This window comes from Taudactylus pleione, unplaced genomic scaffold (assembly GCF_031769625.1).
Source record: "Taudactylus pleione unplaced genomic scaffold, aTauple2 ptg000055l, whole genome shotgun sequence".
Taxonomy (NCBI): domain Eukaryota; kingdom Metazoa; phylum Chordata; class Amphibia; order Anura; family Myobatrachidae; genus Taudactylus; species Taudactylus pleione.
Window position 1 is genome coordinate 11,751,029 of NW_028284457.1, and position 16,897 is coordinate 11,767,925.

The window sequence follows — 16,897 nt, forward strand, 5'->3', positions numbered from 1 at the left end:
AAGATGCAAAATAGAATTGTTGATGCATGCGTAATTGTTGAATTTCACTTTCAGGTAAGAAAAAAATATTTATCTCTTAGGTATTATAGGAGCTCTTGGCACATTTAATTTCACATACAGTAGGAAGTAATTTGCTGTCTGAAGCATAAAATAGACGTGTTGAAATGTAATTAAAACTGGTCATCACTCATGTTTCGTTTACAATGAACTAAAATCCTTCCATACACTAGTACAGCATAGAACAGCATATACTATAATTGCTTGTTAATAACAGGAGATGTGTTATGTGTATTATTTTTATAATGTGGCATCAGAGGTCATTATAAAATAAAAACACATATTGTCTTAACTGATGCTGAGCTGCAAGAATCGTAGTGACAGTGGGCATGTGGTTAGACAATATGAGTATTTATTGTGCAATCACTGTTATTTAGCAATGAATAATTCAGCAAAGTGTGACTAAAGCATCTGCCTTTGGGAGAAATGCTTTTTCTGTAGTTGACAAATGCATTTAATTTTTAGTCCTATTTCTGGACACGTGATTGCGACTCGTCAGCATCTGCATGGTTAACTAACCGAACCAAGCAATAATTTTGTGATACGATAGAGGAATCTTGCTGATAATGGCTCTCATTGTTTGCCAGAGGAACAAGCAGTGAGTTTACAAGTGGTCCAGCGTAGGGAGGCTGCCTGCAATTTTTCAGTTTTCACACTGACAAATCAGGCATGTGGAAAGAAAAGAAAGAGGAGGAGGGAAATGGAGAGGGTGTTGGGGAAGAAGAGAATACTAGTCAAACGAAGGAGCTGCTATTGTAGAGTAAAAGTGAACGTTTAACCATTTTTTCTTCTTTTATAACCATTTGTTTTATTTATGGGGTTTCATATGTTATTATCAAGTGCCTGCTACTAGACTTGAATGTTGTACATTCCATAAGGTTTTGGCATAAGCGTGGGATTTATTTAGCCGAAATGTACTGATCTTTATTTAATTTGTTACTGAAGAGCAGATATCATCCCCGTGGTCAGCTCGCAGGAACCAAAGGTTTATGTAAGTATAACTATATATATTACACATAATTTATAGCATAGAATTTGTAGGATACCTTATTAGGTTAAAATTCAATAGCTGGCAAAGATATAAAATTCTTATGTACTGTTGTCTCTTCCTTATTAACAAGAAATAAGAAAACTGTAGTAATAATCTGACCTATATATTACCTGTGTCCTTAGTGCCCTAAAGAAAAGAGGTTTATATATTACATAGATAATGTAATACAATAATTTAAAACCTCTATCTTTTTCTCTCTCGTCTATTTGTTTATCTATTTTTCTATCTACTTGTTGCTCTCATATCTATCTATCTAGCTATCTATTATCATCATCTCTCTCATCTATCTATCTATTATCATCTCTCTCATCTATCTATCTATTATCATCTCTCTCATCTACCTATCTATCTAGCTATCTATATCTATCTATATCTATCTATCTATCTCATATCTATCTATCTATCTATCTATCTATCTATCTATCTATCTATCTATCTCATATCTATCTCATATCTATCTATCTATCTCATATCTATCTATCTCTCTATCTCATATCTATCTATCTATCTATCTATCTATCTATCTATCTATCTATCTATCTATCTATCTATCTATCTATCTATCTATCTATCTATCAGCATGTCTCATCTACTTATCATCTTTCTATCTACTTATCTATCTATGTACCTGTTGCTTCTATCTATCTATCTATCTATCTATCTATTAATAATATATATTATTCATATAAGTGATGATTTTAATGTCAATTACATTTTGTGTTATTGTGTTCTTTTGCATATTTCAAGCAATTAAAGAATACTGGCAATTGTGCTAGGCTATATATGTGATATAAGATTGTCCTGAAATTCATCGTAATGTGAATATTTCTAATGTTGAGATTTAATGCCATATAATTTTAAATAGAGATTGGATGTACATTTTAGTGGTTTTTCTAAGTCTAAACACAGTTTGTTTGTGACAGGTAAAACAGTATGAAATTCAAAGACAGTAAGAATTCATGTTGATGGTTTAAGATTTGTACTAAACTGCTTATTATTTGACATGGATCACATATGTTTCACAGCACTTCTGAATCAGAGTTGCTAGCTATGGATGTATTCATGAAAGGGCTTTCTAAAGCTAAAGAGGGAGTCGTAGCAGCTGCAGAAAAAACCAAGCAGGGTGTGGCGGAGGCAGCAGGAAAGACAAAAGAGGGCGTCCTTTACGTAGGTAGGTAAAAACTGATTAATAAACTGTTAGCTGTTACATTAGGATCTTGATTTCACTGGAGGTTGAGAAATCCTCAGAGCACATTTTACATTTTGTTCCTCTTGTACAGTTTGAGCGAAGTTTAGATTTTATAACAAAGGTGTCTTATTGGATGAGATGCTTTCACATTTCACCAAGATAGTCTTCATTACAGTTACTGACATCAGTGCATGAATTGCTCTTAGCTAAGATTTCTTAGAAAATCCGAAAGTAAAACTATTTAGATCTAACTTATAAAGCCTTGAAATAAAGAAATACAATTACAACACACAATAGGATTAAAATAAACATCAAATGGTTAGCCATTTTTACTAATGATTCACATTATAATTTACAACTTTAAAAAATAACTAACAAAAGGTGACAAAGAAATGAAAGGTCACCATTGATTAGTCAAATTACCACCCTACAGGTAATTGAAATTGTTGCTCATGTGAGACAAGTGTATCAGATACCAGATTATCAAGAACCTGTCAGGGAACTGATTTATATGCTGCCTAGTCTTAAGGTGCGTATACACGGAATGATATTTTTCAACGATATGAACGATAACGATATAGTTCAACGATATATCGTTCATATAGTTCCGTGTGTATGCAATGACCAACCAACGATGCGCGCTCCCGCTGGATGATATCGACCATCGTACATGCATGCAGTCCAACCTGGACGATATTGTTATCTCTCCATAGAGTCAGCAATCGTGGGTTGTTGGTGGTTTTTTGGTGTGTGAATGAACAATATCGTTCATCCAGCACACCAGGATTTTTAAAGGGAGATTGTTTAGCAATATCGTTATCGCTGACGATTGTTCCGTGTGTTCCCAGCATTACACTCAAATAGACTGTGTATTGATTTCCAAATACAGCCAGACCACAGTAGATCAGCGGATACACTAAGCTGTGTGTGTGCATGTGTGTATACACATATGTGTATGCAAATGTTTGTGTATTGTATATGTATTTGTTTATATTTGTGAATAGTGTAAAAACTCCTGTGGGGAAGGGGAACATTGATATGTACCAGTACATATAAGACTGTCTCTTAATTTATCCCATGAAGAGCTGTATTTGAAACTTTTGTGGGTTTTAGTCAATAGTGCTGCTAAAATGGCTGCTGACAATACATTAACTACTCCTGGACTTTAGTTTGTGATCAGGGAAATAAGGGAGCTCTGAGTTGGTCAGACAATTAAACATGGACAACAACAGTGTTTATTGAAAGTATGTTGCTAGATAGGAAGGATGTTCTTTAGTCATACAGTATTGCTACTGCAAGACATCACTTGAAGCGCTCCATTGGTCCACTTCTCCTAGGAATTAGTAAGGGGTGTAAGAGCCCACCCTGATTCTCTTTTCTAAGAACTATAATTCCCTCACTGCATTGTACCTGGCTGTACTTGGTGGGGTTTCAAATAACTGTCATCTTCATCCCTGGAGAACTGCATATCCCAGATTTAATGCATATGTGTAACATTATTCAGCATAAAGATAGCAGCCACAGGCAAAACTGGGAGATCCAGCCAGATTGCAATTTGTCAATGAGGGATTCATTATGTCACATTAGGAACTAAAAAGCAATACTCAAAGCTAGGCAAAAATTCACAACTCTCCACAGGCAAAGCTAAGAGGATTTTTCCATATTAGAACATCCAGATAGAACCATGCTAATGTGTAACCCAGTTCTACTAGCAGTGGCGTAACTAGTGTCTTTGGAGCCCAGGGCAAGTTTCAGATTTGTGCCCTCCCCGCACACACACACACTACACAGACAAGTATATCTTGCGCGCCGAAGGCACGTGCCAAAAATATGGGCGTAGTAACCTACCGGAAGGGGTGTGGCTACTGAAAATGGGGCGTGGCAACATGACACACCACCCATTTTTTGGGCACATTCCTTTACATTCCATATGCGCCTTACCTCTCCAGTGGTTTCTCACAATGTGGAACCTCTGAAGAAAAGAATCCTCCCTGGGACGATGGTTTCTTCAGTCAGTCTTCACTACTGTAGGTCACATCGTCCGGAAGATGCCTGTTTGTGTTGGAATAATAACAAACTTATCATCATACAACAGCGGTTCAACCATACTCGTGCCCCCTGTGTAACTTCCTTTCCCCTGCGTCTCTCAGCCACACCATCATCTCACTGCATCACCTCTTAGCCACACCATCATCTCCCTCCCTGCGTTGTCTCTCAGCCACACCATAGCCTCCCCCCTGTGTCTTCTCTCAGCATACCATCACCGCCACCCTGTGTCAACTCTCAGCACACCATCATCTCCCCCCTGCATCGTCTCTCAAAACATCGTCACCGCCCCCCCTGCATCGTCTCTCAGTCAGGCGATCAGCTCCCCCCCTGCATCATCTCTCAGTCAGGTGATCAGCTCCCCCCCTGCATCATCTCTCAGTCAGGCGATCAGCCCCCCCTATGTTGTCTCTCAGTGAGGTGATCAGCCCACCCCCCTGCATCGTCTCTCAGTCAGGTGATCAGCTCCCTCCTGCATCATCTCTCAGTCAGGCGATCAGCTCCCCCCCTGTGTCGTCTCTCAGTCAGGCGATCAGCTCCCCCCTGCATCATCTCACAGTCAGGTGATCAGCTCCCCCCGCATTGTCTCTCAGTCACGTGATCAGCTCCCCCTTGCGTTGTCTCTCAGTCACACCATCACCGCCCCCCCTGCGTCGTCTCTCAGTCATGCGATCAGCACCCCCCATGCATCATCTCTCAGTCAGGTGATCAGCTCCCCCCCTGCATCGTCTTTCAGTGAGGTGATCAGCTCACCCCATGCATCATCTCTCAGTCAGGTGATCAGCTCCCCCCCTGCGTCGTCTCTCAGTCAGACGATCAGCCCTCCCCCATGTCGTCTCTCAGTGAGGTGATCAGCTCCCCCCTGCGTTGTCTCTCAGTCAGGCGATCAGCCCCCCCCTGTGTCGTCTTTCAGTCAGATGATCAGTTTCCCCCTGCGTTGTCTCAGTCAGGCGATCAGCTCCCCCCTGCATCGTCTCTCAGTCAGGTGATCAGCTCCCCGCCTGTGTCATCTCTCAGTCAGGCATTCAGCTGCCCCCCTGCATCGTCTCTCAGTCAGGTGATCAGCTCCCCCCCTGCATCGTCTCTCAGTCAGGCGATCAGCCCCCCCTATGTTGTCTCTCAGTGAGGTGATCAGCCCACCCCCCTGCATCGTCTCTCAGTCAGGTGATCAGCTCCCTCCTGCATCATCTCTCAGTCAGGCGATCAGCTCCCCCCCTGTGTCGTCTCTCAGTCAGGCGATCAGCTCCCCCCTGCATCATCTCACAGTCAGGTGATCAGCTCCCCCCGCATTGTCTCTCAGTCACGTGATCAGCTCCCCCTTGCATTTTCTCTCAGTCACACCATCACCGCCCCCCCTGCGTCGTCTCTCAGTCATGCGATCAGCACCCCCCATGCATCATCTCTCAGTCAGGTGATCAGCTCCCCCCCTGCATCGTCTTTCAGTGAGGTGATCAGCCCACCCCATGCATCATCTCTCAGTCAGGTGATCAGCTCCCCCCCTGCGTCGTCTCTCAGTCAGACGATCAGCCCTCCCCCATGTCGTCTCTCAGTGAGGTGATCAGCTCCCCCCTGCATCGTCTCTCAGTCAGGCGATCAGCCCCCCCCTGTGTCGTCTTTCAGTCAGATGATCAGTTTCCCCCTGCGTTGTCTCAGTCAGGCGATCAGCTCCCCCCTGCATCATCTCTCAGTCAGGTGATCAGCTCCCCGCCTGTGTCATCTCTCAGTCAGGCATTCAGCTGCCCCCCTGCATCGTCTCTCAGTCAGGCTATCAGCTCTCCCCATGTGTCGTCTCTGTGTCACACCATCATCTTCCCCCCACATTGTCTCTCAGCACAGACACAGGGACACAGATACACACACACACACTGACATATATAAACACAAACACACTAACTGGCATATATATACACACACTGACACATATACACACACACACACACTGACACATATATACACACACTGACTATATATATATATATATATATACATACACACACACTGACACATATATACATACACACTGACATATACACATACATACACACTGACATACACATACACTCTGACTTATACACATAGAGTACATACTGACACATACACACACTGACATATACTGTACACATACACACACTGACATATATTCACAGTGACACATATACACAAACACTGACCTATATACACACACACACTGGGACACATATATACACACACACACTGACACATATATACACACAAACTGACTATATATATATATATACACTGACTATATATATATATACTTATATACATACACACACACTGATACATATATACACACACTGACATATACACAGACACACACACTGACATATATTCACACTGGCACATATACACACACACTGACATATACACATACAGTACACACTGACACATATACACACACTGACATATATACATACACACACTGACATATATTCACACTGACACATACAGTACTTACTGACATATACACACACACACTGACATATATTCACAGTGACACATACACACACACTGACATATACACATACAGTACATACTGACACATACACACACTGACATATATTCACACTGACAAATATACAGACACACACTGACATATACACATATACACACTGATATACAGGGCCGTAGCTAGGGTAGTGCGGCCGGTGCCATCACACAGGGCACCACAGGTCAGGGGGCGCTGTTTGGGCCTGTCAAATTTCTGTTTATTATCATTCTTGCTTGTAGCTTTCTCTTATTTCATCCCCAGCATCTCCTGGCCTCCCCAATTTCTTCCCTGGCCCTTCCCCATGAAGCCATGGCCCTTTTTTGGGTGCATTATGTCCCTTTGAAAAATGAGGGGGCGCCAATGCTCTCTCTGGGACAGGGCACCAAAATGTCTAGTTACGGCTCTGCTGACATATACACATACAGTACATACTGACACATATACACACACTGACACATACACACTGACATATACACATACACACACGGACATATATTCACCCCCCCACCCCAGCACTTGTGGGTTACATATAAAAGCAGTCAGTATTTATGCAAAGAAAAAAATATTTGCAACCCCTCGGGTCATATTCAATTATCGTAGGTGCAAGTTTACCAGAAACCTTGCAGGAGTGAGATTTTTGGTATTCATTTCAGTGATTTTTGAGCATTCCATATTTTTTTATTTTAGCACCGCCAGTGTAGGTCCAATTTTTCTAAACCCATATTTTAAGGAAATAATGTCGACACTTGCACTGGAACACTTTGGACACCCTCCACCCTAATGACTAATTAAGCATTTGGAAGTTTCCACTTAACTTAATTAGCCCTTAATTACTCAACCTCTGCAGTGCTGTCCTCTCTTCTCCAGCTTCGCAGACAACTTCCATGGACTGGTACTACTAACCCTGTATCCCACCAACCCTATCCCTGCACCCCACTACTCCTAATCCTGCACCCACTCCCTACAAACACTACCCCTAACCCTGCACCCGCTCCATGCACACACTATACTACACGTAAACATCAGGTTTGCATACATCTCTGAATTAGCCCCTACAGTATACCCATATGTGCATTTTTAAAAATGTCTATTCCATTTTATGTATTTCCACAATACTATATGTACTATTCTAACTAGAGGAGCAAACTTTGCAGATTCTTTCATCTATTCTATAAATCATAAATTTAAGTAGTTTTCAAAGCACAAAACAGAGAGGAAATCCTAGATTTATGTAAAGATAGATTAAGGGGACAAAAAATTGTCTTTGTGGTGGAACAGTTTCATAGGCCAATGTGATTTTGTTACCTTGTAAAGTAGACACTTCTGTCACATAATTGCAAAAAAAGAGAAAGAATTTATGGAGTGATCTTATTGAACTGAGGTGCGGAAAGGAAAGGGGTGGAAAGGAAAGAGCAAAAAAACAAAAATTTATTCTATATGAATCAAGAGATCTTGATAAGAGGCCTACGCTTTCTTTAAAGTCGGGTATACACTACATGATGTATGTACCCAATGATGGCAGATGTTACGGCATGATATATCGGGAGGACCATACACACTGCACGATCTGGTGTACGACCACATGATATACCTTTCCCCCGCCATATCTAGAAGCGTAGTGTCAGCCACTGGATCTTGAGAGCTACCTGCACTGCAGGCAGAGCTGAAGATAAGACGAATGATGAATGGGAGCGCACAATAATGCGAACACACTGGACGATGTGGACAATTTGGTTTTCTGATGCGTCTCAAAATGACAAATCATCCAATATATCTAGTGTGTACCCAGCTTAACACATTTTGGGTAGGATGTAATATACAGTATAGTTAAATATGATAAAACTTCTTAAAACTGATGTTTTTTAGAGGATTACCATAATACATATGGATCACCATATGTATTAAAAAGTTCAGCAGCAGCAGATATCAAAGATATCTGCTGTGGAAATGTGGCACAGCAAGCCCTATAGAATTCTATAGGGCTGTGATATGCCCATATGCAGAAAGCATAACTTTCCATTGCTTCTGCCTGTTAGGCAACACATCTATAGGTGGCATTGCCTAAATGTGCTTCTTCCTGCAACAAACCCCTTGAGAGAGATCCAAATACAGAAGTTACAGCAAAGAAAGGTGTGGCAAAGAAATATCATATCACATGGGAATTTATTTATATTTATTTGGTCAATTGTTTTTCAAAACTGTAATTTCTCTCACATGACCTCCTTAGAGACAAGGGGGCATCCACATGTATATTAGAGCTGCTTATAACAGGATATCATATAAAAGTTTAAGATTCAGGTGTAAAAGCATATGGGCCAGATCAATCAGCTGTAGGGATTAACTGTAGTGGCCGGGGCTATTCAATTGAAGCCCATGGCAGCTCGCAGCCTGCACTCAATGTGGATTTCTGTTTGAGCAAGAGGGAAGCTTGACAGAAATCCATGGTGCTGTAAGTGCCCTTATCGCGGGTGATGTGAATGCCAAGGTCCGGGGTCTTATCCTGGAATCTATAGGTTAACACATATTAGCTGCAGATCTACCGTGAGAGGAAAAGGACTTCTAGTTGAATAGCCTAAGGTGCAAAAGCTCGAGGCTACTAGCACTTTGTTTTGTGCGGTTAATTCAGGGCTGTAGCTAGGGTAGTGCGGCCGGTGCCATCATGCAGGGCACCACAGGTCAGGGGGTGCTGTTTGGGCCTGTCCAATTTCTGTTTATTATCATTCTTGCTTGTAGCTTCCTCTTATTTCATCCCCAGCATCTCCTGGCCTCTCTTATATCTTCTCTGGCCCTTTCCCATGAAGCCATGGCCCTTTTTCGGGTGCATTATGTCCCTTTGAAAAATGAGGGGGGGCGCCAATGCTCTTTCTGGCAAAGGGAACTAAAAAGTCTAGTTACGGTCCTGGGTTAATTATAGTGGCTAATTGAATTTGGCCCTAAACCTACTAAATCTTCTTACAAATATTTTCTTGAGAGCCAATCTGACACTGATAATTGCAAACAGTTATGATTATTTAGGTGAAACATATCTGTCAACTCTTTCTTTTGTTTTTAAGAAAACTTTTTGACAAAGACTATCTTTGTATATAATTTAGATTAGTTGTTTTCTATATCCCATAAGCATTGTAAGTATTTTCTCATATTAAACTTCCCTTAATAAAAATTGGTCTTTGTGATTCTTAAACCAATTCATTTAATTTGTATTCAGCTACATATCTGTACTACATGTACATTTTTTGGTTATTTTTTAGGTCATGATAACTGGCACTGGCTTGTGGTCTAATTGTATTTGTGTAGAGAGAACTTAAGGATTCCTATTTGGAGTGAGTTGGTCCTTAACCAACCTTTTGTAGTGCAGAATTTGGAAATTAATAATTAGTGTGTGAGATAATGGGCAATGTAATCATTTTTAGACAGACCTTGAGATTGTTTTCTTTATTATGTCTGGGCCTGATTCAGAGTTGGGTACAGAGTAAGAAATAGCAAGTAACTGTGTACATGGACAAACCATGTTGTATTGCAAGGGGTGCAAATACATGCACTTTTTTCCATGTTGGATAAATAATGGCTGATTTTGCATGTAGCCCACAAATGCTGGACAAACTCTGCAATTTAGATTTCAGTTTGGACACACCCCTCCTAAATCTAAATCTCACTGCACATTTTCAACCTGACCTACCTTTAAGTGCAGCATGGTTATGCCCAAGATGCACAGTTACCTGCTCTTTCTTACTCTATTCCCAAATCTGAATCAGGTCCTCTGTGTCACACTCACGTCAACCGGGCTCAAGTCAGTGCTGATAAATTATTGACAGTGGATAGAGATTGAGATATCTTAGAACCAAGGCCCTCATTCAGAGCCATACGCTCTGAGCAGAGCGCACGCTCTGAATGAGGGCCGCCCACCATAATTATGGAGCGTCCTCCTGGACGCTTGTATAGCTGTGGGTCACCACCCACAGCCTATACGAGCATGCAGTTTGATTGCACGCGATGGTGTTGACCATCGCGACCATCGCCACTGCGAGCCAGAGCCTGCGGTTGAGTTTTTCAACCGCAAGGCCCGGAGTGATTTTGGCTCTATCAGAGCCAAAATCACTCCCACTGACATCACTAGTGATGTCAGTGGGCCGGCTTCTGACGGTAGGCGTTCCCTTGGGAACGCCCCTGTCAGGGAGGCACGCCCCCGGCACGCCCACCAAAGGGGGCGTGCTGTCAATCAACATCGACAGCACGCCCCCTTTGATCAGACACAACGAGCGAAGGAAAGTCCTTCGCTCGTCGCGTCTGGCGCATGCGCACGACGGAGCTCCCGCCGTCGTGCGCATGCACAGTGCACAACATCGACCCACTTGCGAGCGGACAGCCGCTTGCGAGTGGGTCTGAATCAGGCCCCAGGTCTGCTACAAGGCGTAAGAGCTAAAAAAGGAAAAACCATGTTGCATTGCAGGTGGGACAGACTTAAAACATGTAGATTTATAGATGGGACTAGCTGTGTTCTATCTTAATTCAGTGTAAAAACAAAGCTGTCCAGTATTTGTTTGCTACAAGCAAAAGCAATCAGTATTTATTTTCTCTGTATGCATAATACGAGCATTTGCACCTCTTTCATTGCAAGATAGTGCTCCTTTTTTGTGCACTTACTCTTAATTCTGAATAAGGCCCTTGGGGGGTATATTTATCAAAACTCGATTTTGCATTCGATTTTATGTTCGATTTAGCTCACCTGAAATCAAATCAAATCGAATGTAGATATCACTGACAAAATCCCCCATTTACAATAATTTGATTTTGTAAGGTAAGGTGAGGAATGCTTTGTTCAGGGGACCCAGTGAAAGGGTCCAGTGTTGGTTTGGAAAATACGGGGGACCCCTACTCATTTTTCCCCCTGTAATTTCAAAACCCAGACTGGCTCACTGAGCCTGGTGATGGAGGAAAATACAGGGCAACCCTATGTCTTTTTCCCCCTGTATTTTCACAAACAGCACCTGCTCAGAAAAGCCTGGTTCTGGTTGTGCATTTAGGACCCCACAACGTTTTTTTTTTATAAATTTTACAGTTTTAATAGGTTTATTCACACAGAAGCATGCATGGATCTCACTGATCTGTGTAAGTTTTTGTGTAACACCTGCTTATGCCAGCAAGAAGAAGGTTTATTATTTTAGGAATGCTGTTTTCGATTTTGTGTTAGATTTGGTTTTCGATTTCAAATCAAATATTAGTAAATCAGGAGATCCTATGTTGGCCTATGTAAAAGTACCGATGTATATACGATATTTGATTTTGAAGGGGACTCAGTTTTATATTCAATTTCACATTCAATTTTGACTTTACTAAATCTCTGATGCTCAAAATCAAATGCAAATTGAATGCAAAATCACCCAAAACACAAAATTGACAAAAAACAAACTTTGATAAATATACCCCTTAATGTTTCTAATATCTCTTGAAATTATTGCCACAATTTATGTTTTAAAATGATGATTTCTTCTGAAATGGATGCCTGCCAGAAAGCTGGGATTCAATTCTAACACTACAGATGGACAGCAGTTGTACTTGTTAATCTGATTCTGTATGAAAAGTGAGAATGACAAATGAGTCATAAAATGAGATGTGATGTGTGATACTGAGAGCTAATAGAGAATTTCAGATGTCAAGATGATTAGTGAGGGTATGATAAATAAATACATCACAGAAACTACAAGACTTTACTATATGTGGCAATGTCTACAGTGTCTATATTTCCCACATATTTGTCAATTGACATTGAACAATAAAAAGAAAACAAATTAAAGCAAGTTAATTATTTTCAATGAGACATGATATACTTTAACCATTGTAGTTTACATGTTTTAGCTATTTGTATCTGTGGTTCAACTTAAACCTTATTTAGGAATAGATACATGCTGATAACTTATGCTGGGCATACACTATACAATTATCAGGGTGATCCGCCTAATATCGGTGGATCGCCCAGATAATCATACTGTACATGACCGATCCGAATATATCGATCGGTCGGTCGGGCATTCCAGCATGTATGTCCGATGTAATAATTCACAGGTGAGGAACAGGGAAATTCCTTTGATATCTGCTGGGTGTTAGGCTGCCAGATAAAATGTCTGTCAGTCTGACATGCCTGGAATCTGTCCTCATTTACATTTTCATAGATATCACTCTGTGTATTCAACACTTGTTCTGGTGATAGCATACAAAACATAACTCTTGTAGGTGGCTAGTATAAAAGAATAAATAAAATTAACCAAAAGGTGTTTTGGGAGTCAAAAGGGTGGATAAATATTAGAAAGATGGTAAAAAAAAAAGATATAAACCAATCGAAAAAAAATGAATTATTAATTTTATAAATTAAGTGATAAATGTATTAATGATTTAAAATTAAATTAAGCAATCTAGTTAGATAGGATAGGCAAAGGTAAAAGATGAGAATATAAAAATATTAATGAAAATGCAATAAATTAATAAGTACTAGTGTACAATATTGATGAAATCATTAAAGGTAATTAATTTAATGAAATGGCACTGACTGAGGGAGAGGGTGTAAGACTGGGGTGCAGCACTGTAAGGCACTAAAAAATCCCATTAGGATGAGTGGACTGAAGCACTATGTTAAACAAAATCCTATAGGGGCACTTTGTTAAATATGATTAGGAACACTATGTTAAAGGGGCACTGTGTATGTCGAGGCACTGTGGACTGGGGGCTTCTGCACTGTAAGGCACTAAAAGCACCATTAAGACTGGAGTGGACGGGAGCACTGTGTTAAAGCCTACAGGGGCACTTTGTCATTTAAAAATGCCATTAAGACAGGAGCATTGTGATTAACTTAAAGGGGCACATTTGACATTTTAAAAAAATGTCATTAGGACTGGAGCACTGTGTTAACTTAAAGGGTCACATAATAATAATAATAATAATAATAATAATAATAATAATAATAATAATAATAATAATAAGGAAAACACCATAGGAACACTGTGAGGCAGTGTGTTGTGTGTTCAGGCACTGTTATAAAAACGTAAGTAAAAGTTGTGTGTTAAAAATATAACACCATTACTAGGAGAGCTGTAAGACGCTGGACCTGATTCAGACCTGGTCGCTAAGCTGCGAACGCTCGCTGTCAAAAGGGGCCGGGTATGCAAATCCCGTGATTGCACTGTCTGGCTTAAGGATGCCCTCTATGTCTTAGAGGGTGACGGCAGTGAGCGTACGCAGGAATATAAAGCCACCCACCTTTTTCTCTTAGCACACGTCATCTCCAGGAAGTGTCTGATTAATCGGTAACATCGAGACCCATCAGAGCTGCATGCAGCACTTGAGGTAGCCCCTACCCCACAGCAGGCACTGTGATCAGTTCAGACTAAAAAAACAACCAAGTGACATGTCCAATGACGCAACTTTGCAAATTATGCATACCCATTAAAGTCCGTTTGATGCTCAGACATGCCTGCGTTCCCACATCCACTCTGTCGTTCACAAGCACCTTCCCCTGTCACCACCCACAAACGGTGCTGTCACTCAAAGTAGCGTCCAGTCTGTGTACTACGAGCGAATGATTCCCAGCCGTAGTGACTGGTTCACGCATGCATACTTTGACACATATGCATAGGCAGATGTGTGATAATCGCCCCTAGCAAGCATTCGCAGCTTAGCGACCGGGTCTGAATCAGGCCCACTGTGTGTTGAGCGTTCATGCACTATTAAAATAAAAATTAATTAAAACTTGAGTATTAAAAACCATAATGTCATTGGGTAACCACCGTTACTAGGATCACTGTGAGGCACTGTGTTGTGTGTTCAGGCAACGTTATAAAAAATGTAAAATATAAAACTGTGTTAATAAAACATCATTAGTGTGCCACAATTGCTGTGAGGCACTGTTTTGTGTTTAAGCACTGTTATAAAAAAAATTAAATTATGAAACTGTCATTAGGGTGCCACACTTATACTAGAAGCGCTGTGAGTCAATATGGATCAGTTGATAAATGAGCAGGAGCAGCAACCCAGTACTAGTGCTGTGGCTGCTGCCAGCAGTCATAATAGTACTTCAATATCTACTAAAGGTGGCCCAGGGGAAAAAAAGTTTTAGAAAGGAAACCTGAAATCGAAACAATATTTCACAAAGGTAAAGAAAATTTCACCTCTACTAATAAAAGAAATTACTGCTAAAAAATATAAAATTGCAAACATTCCATATACCCCACAGAGTGGCAAGGAAAGGCTCAGGCCATTGTCTTCCTTTGTGAGTGTTGGTCCTGCTACTGATGTTTCATGCACTAGAATGCCTATTGTGGAAGCCAGGGCCAAACACAGTCAGACATCTTCTGAAACCTCACATGAAACATCTACTCACTTTAAGTCTACAAGTGTCATATTGGGAAAATCTGTTCTGAAGAACAAACTGCATGTTCACAAACTTCACAAATCCCTTAGCAGGGATCACAAAATATGCGCTATAGTGCATATGTACGCGCTACAGGCACTTAGGGACCCAGTTTTTAAAAGTACCTTGGTCCTGCAGGACATGCTGTGTGTGTGTGCGCTGCAGCTGATGGCCCAGTGACGTCCATCAGCGTCTCCCAGCCAATGGCCACAGGTAGCAGCATGTCATCTTCGAGTTGGCGCTTGAGACCTCTGCCTCCTGGTCATGTGATGCTACCTAGCTCTCCTCAGCAGCTGCCCTTCCCTGTACCACACGGGCTGGCAGCATGACTGCTCCAGGCCTCCATACATTGGTCTATGGGTAGGTGATGCCGGATCCCCCCCTCCCAGTCACGTGATGCTGCTGGGCTCTCTCCAACAGCTGTCGTTCCCAGCGCTGCACGGTCTGACAGCATAACTGTGCTCAAGGCCTCCATGCTCTGGTCTGTGGTCAGGTTACGCCTGATCCCCCCCTCTTTTCCTGGGCTGGTCCTCTTCATGTCAGACCCCTGTCCAGAGCCACAATGTCCAACCAGAGCATCAAGGATTGTACCTGTGATCATCTGCAAGGCCACCAACCATAAGATTTCCCAAGAAAAGGCACCTGGATTGTGAGTAGCCACCCTCCAGGGCCACATCCTGTGTTAATCAGTGGCCAGTGTCTTACCTGGGGCTGCCAGTGTGTGGTGGGGCACTGCTTTGATATGCAGTGCCAAAGTAGTACCAGTTTGTGTTTTTGCATTACTGTGTGGTACATGGGGGTACCATGGTGAGCTGAGGCCCCTTGTGTTGCATCTGGTGTTCACCAATATGTTTTGGGACTCTCATTTCCCAGTGTGTGGTGGGACCCGGCTCTGTTGTGCCCATATGTGTTGGGACCCTTTTGTGCAATGCCAGGGTGGTGCTATTGTGCAGTGGGATCCTTCTGTGTGGTGCGAGGGTGCTGCCAGTATGTTATGGGAGCCTTCCATGCAGTGCCAGGGTGCTGCCAGTGTGTGATGGGACCCTTCTGTGCAATGCCAGTAAAAGCCCTAACCCCCTTCTTGATCCCCCAGTACTGCACCAGCTGCTATCTACCCGTGCCCCCTCCCTATACTCCCAGCACTGGCTGCCCATAGCCCCCTCCTTGTGCCGCAGCACTGTCACAACTGTTGTCTCCACTTATTCCCTCCCTACTCTCCCCCAGCCCTGTCTGCCCTTACTTCCTCTACCCCAAGTTCTGCCCCAACTTCTCTCTGCCTTTACCCACAACTCTACCCCAACTGCTACCTGCCCCCAGCACTGTCCCAGCTGCTGCCTACTCTCAACATGCATACTATGTGATGGGACCCAGAGACCATAAAGTAGGACCCCAATTTTTTAAAGTGAGGGATCCCCTGAACCCACAATATTTTTCACTCAGCGCAATCACTGCTTGCGGAGAGTCTAAGGGGTATATATTCTGAAGTGTTGGTTTTTAGAAATGGAGTTGTTGCCCATACCAACCTATCAGATTCTACTTATCATTTATCTAGCACCTTCTAGAAGTTATAGCTAGAATCTGTTTGGTTGTTATGGGGAAGAAATCTACTTCTAAAAACACAAACTTTAGTAAATATACCCCTGT

At 42.0% G+C, this 16,897-nt stretch overlaps 1 protein-coding gene across 3 annotated transcripts in view; it reads left to right on the forward strand.

Annotated features, from left to right (window-relative positions):
• The first annotated feature begins 637 nt into the window (after positions 1-637).
• The window catches only part of SNCA (synuclein alpha), an 82,312-nt gene continuing 66,052 nt past the window's right edge, over positions 638-16,897 (forward strand). For 2 of the 3 annotated variants that reach the window (XM_088464430.1, XM_088464432.1), the window contains exons 1-2: positions 638-1,048; positions 2,134-2,279. In XM_088464430.1, coding sequence (XP_088320556.1) covers positions 2,159-2,279 — 121 coding nt within the window. In that variant the 5' untranslated portion in view covers positions 638-1,048; positions 2,134-2,158. The remainder of the gene's footprint in view (positions 1,049-2,133; positions 2,280-16,897) is intronic. The other variant, XM_088464433.1, reaches the window with a different exon arrangement.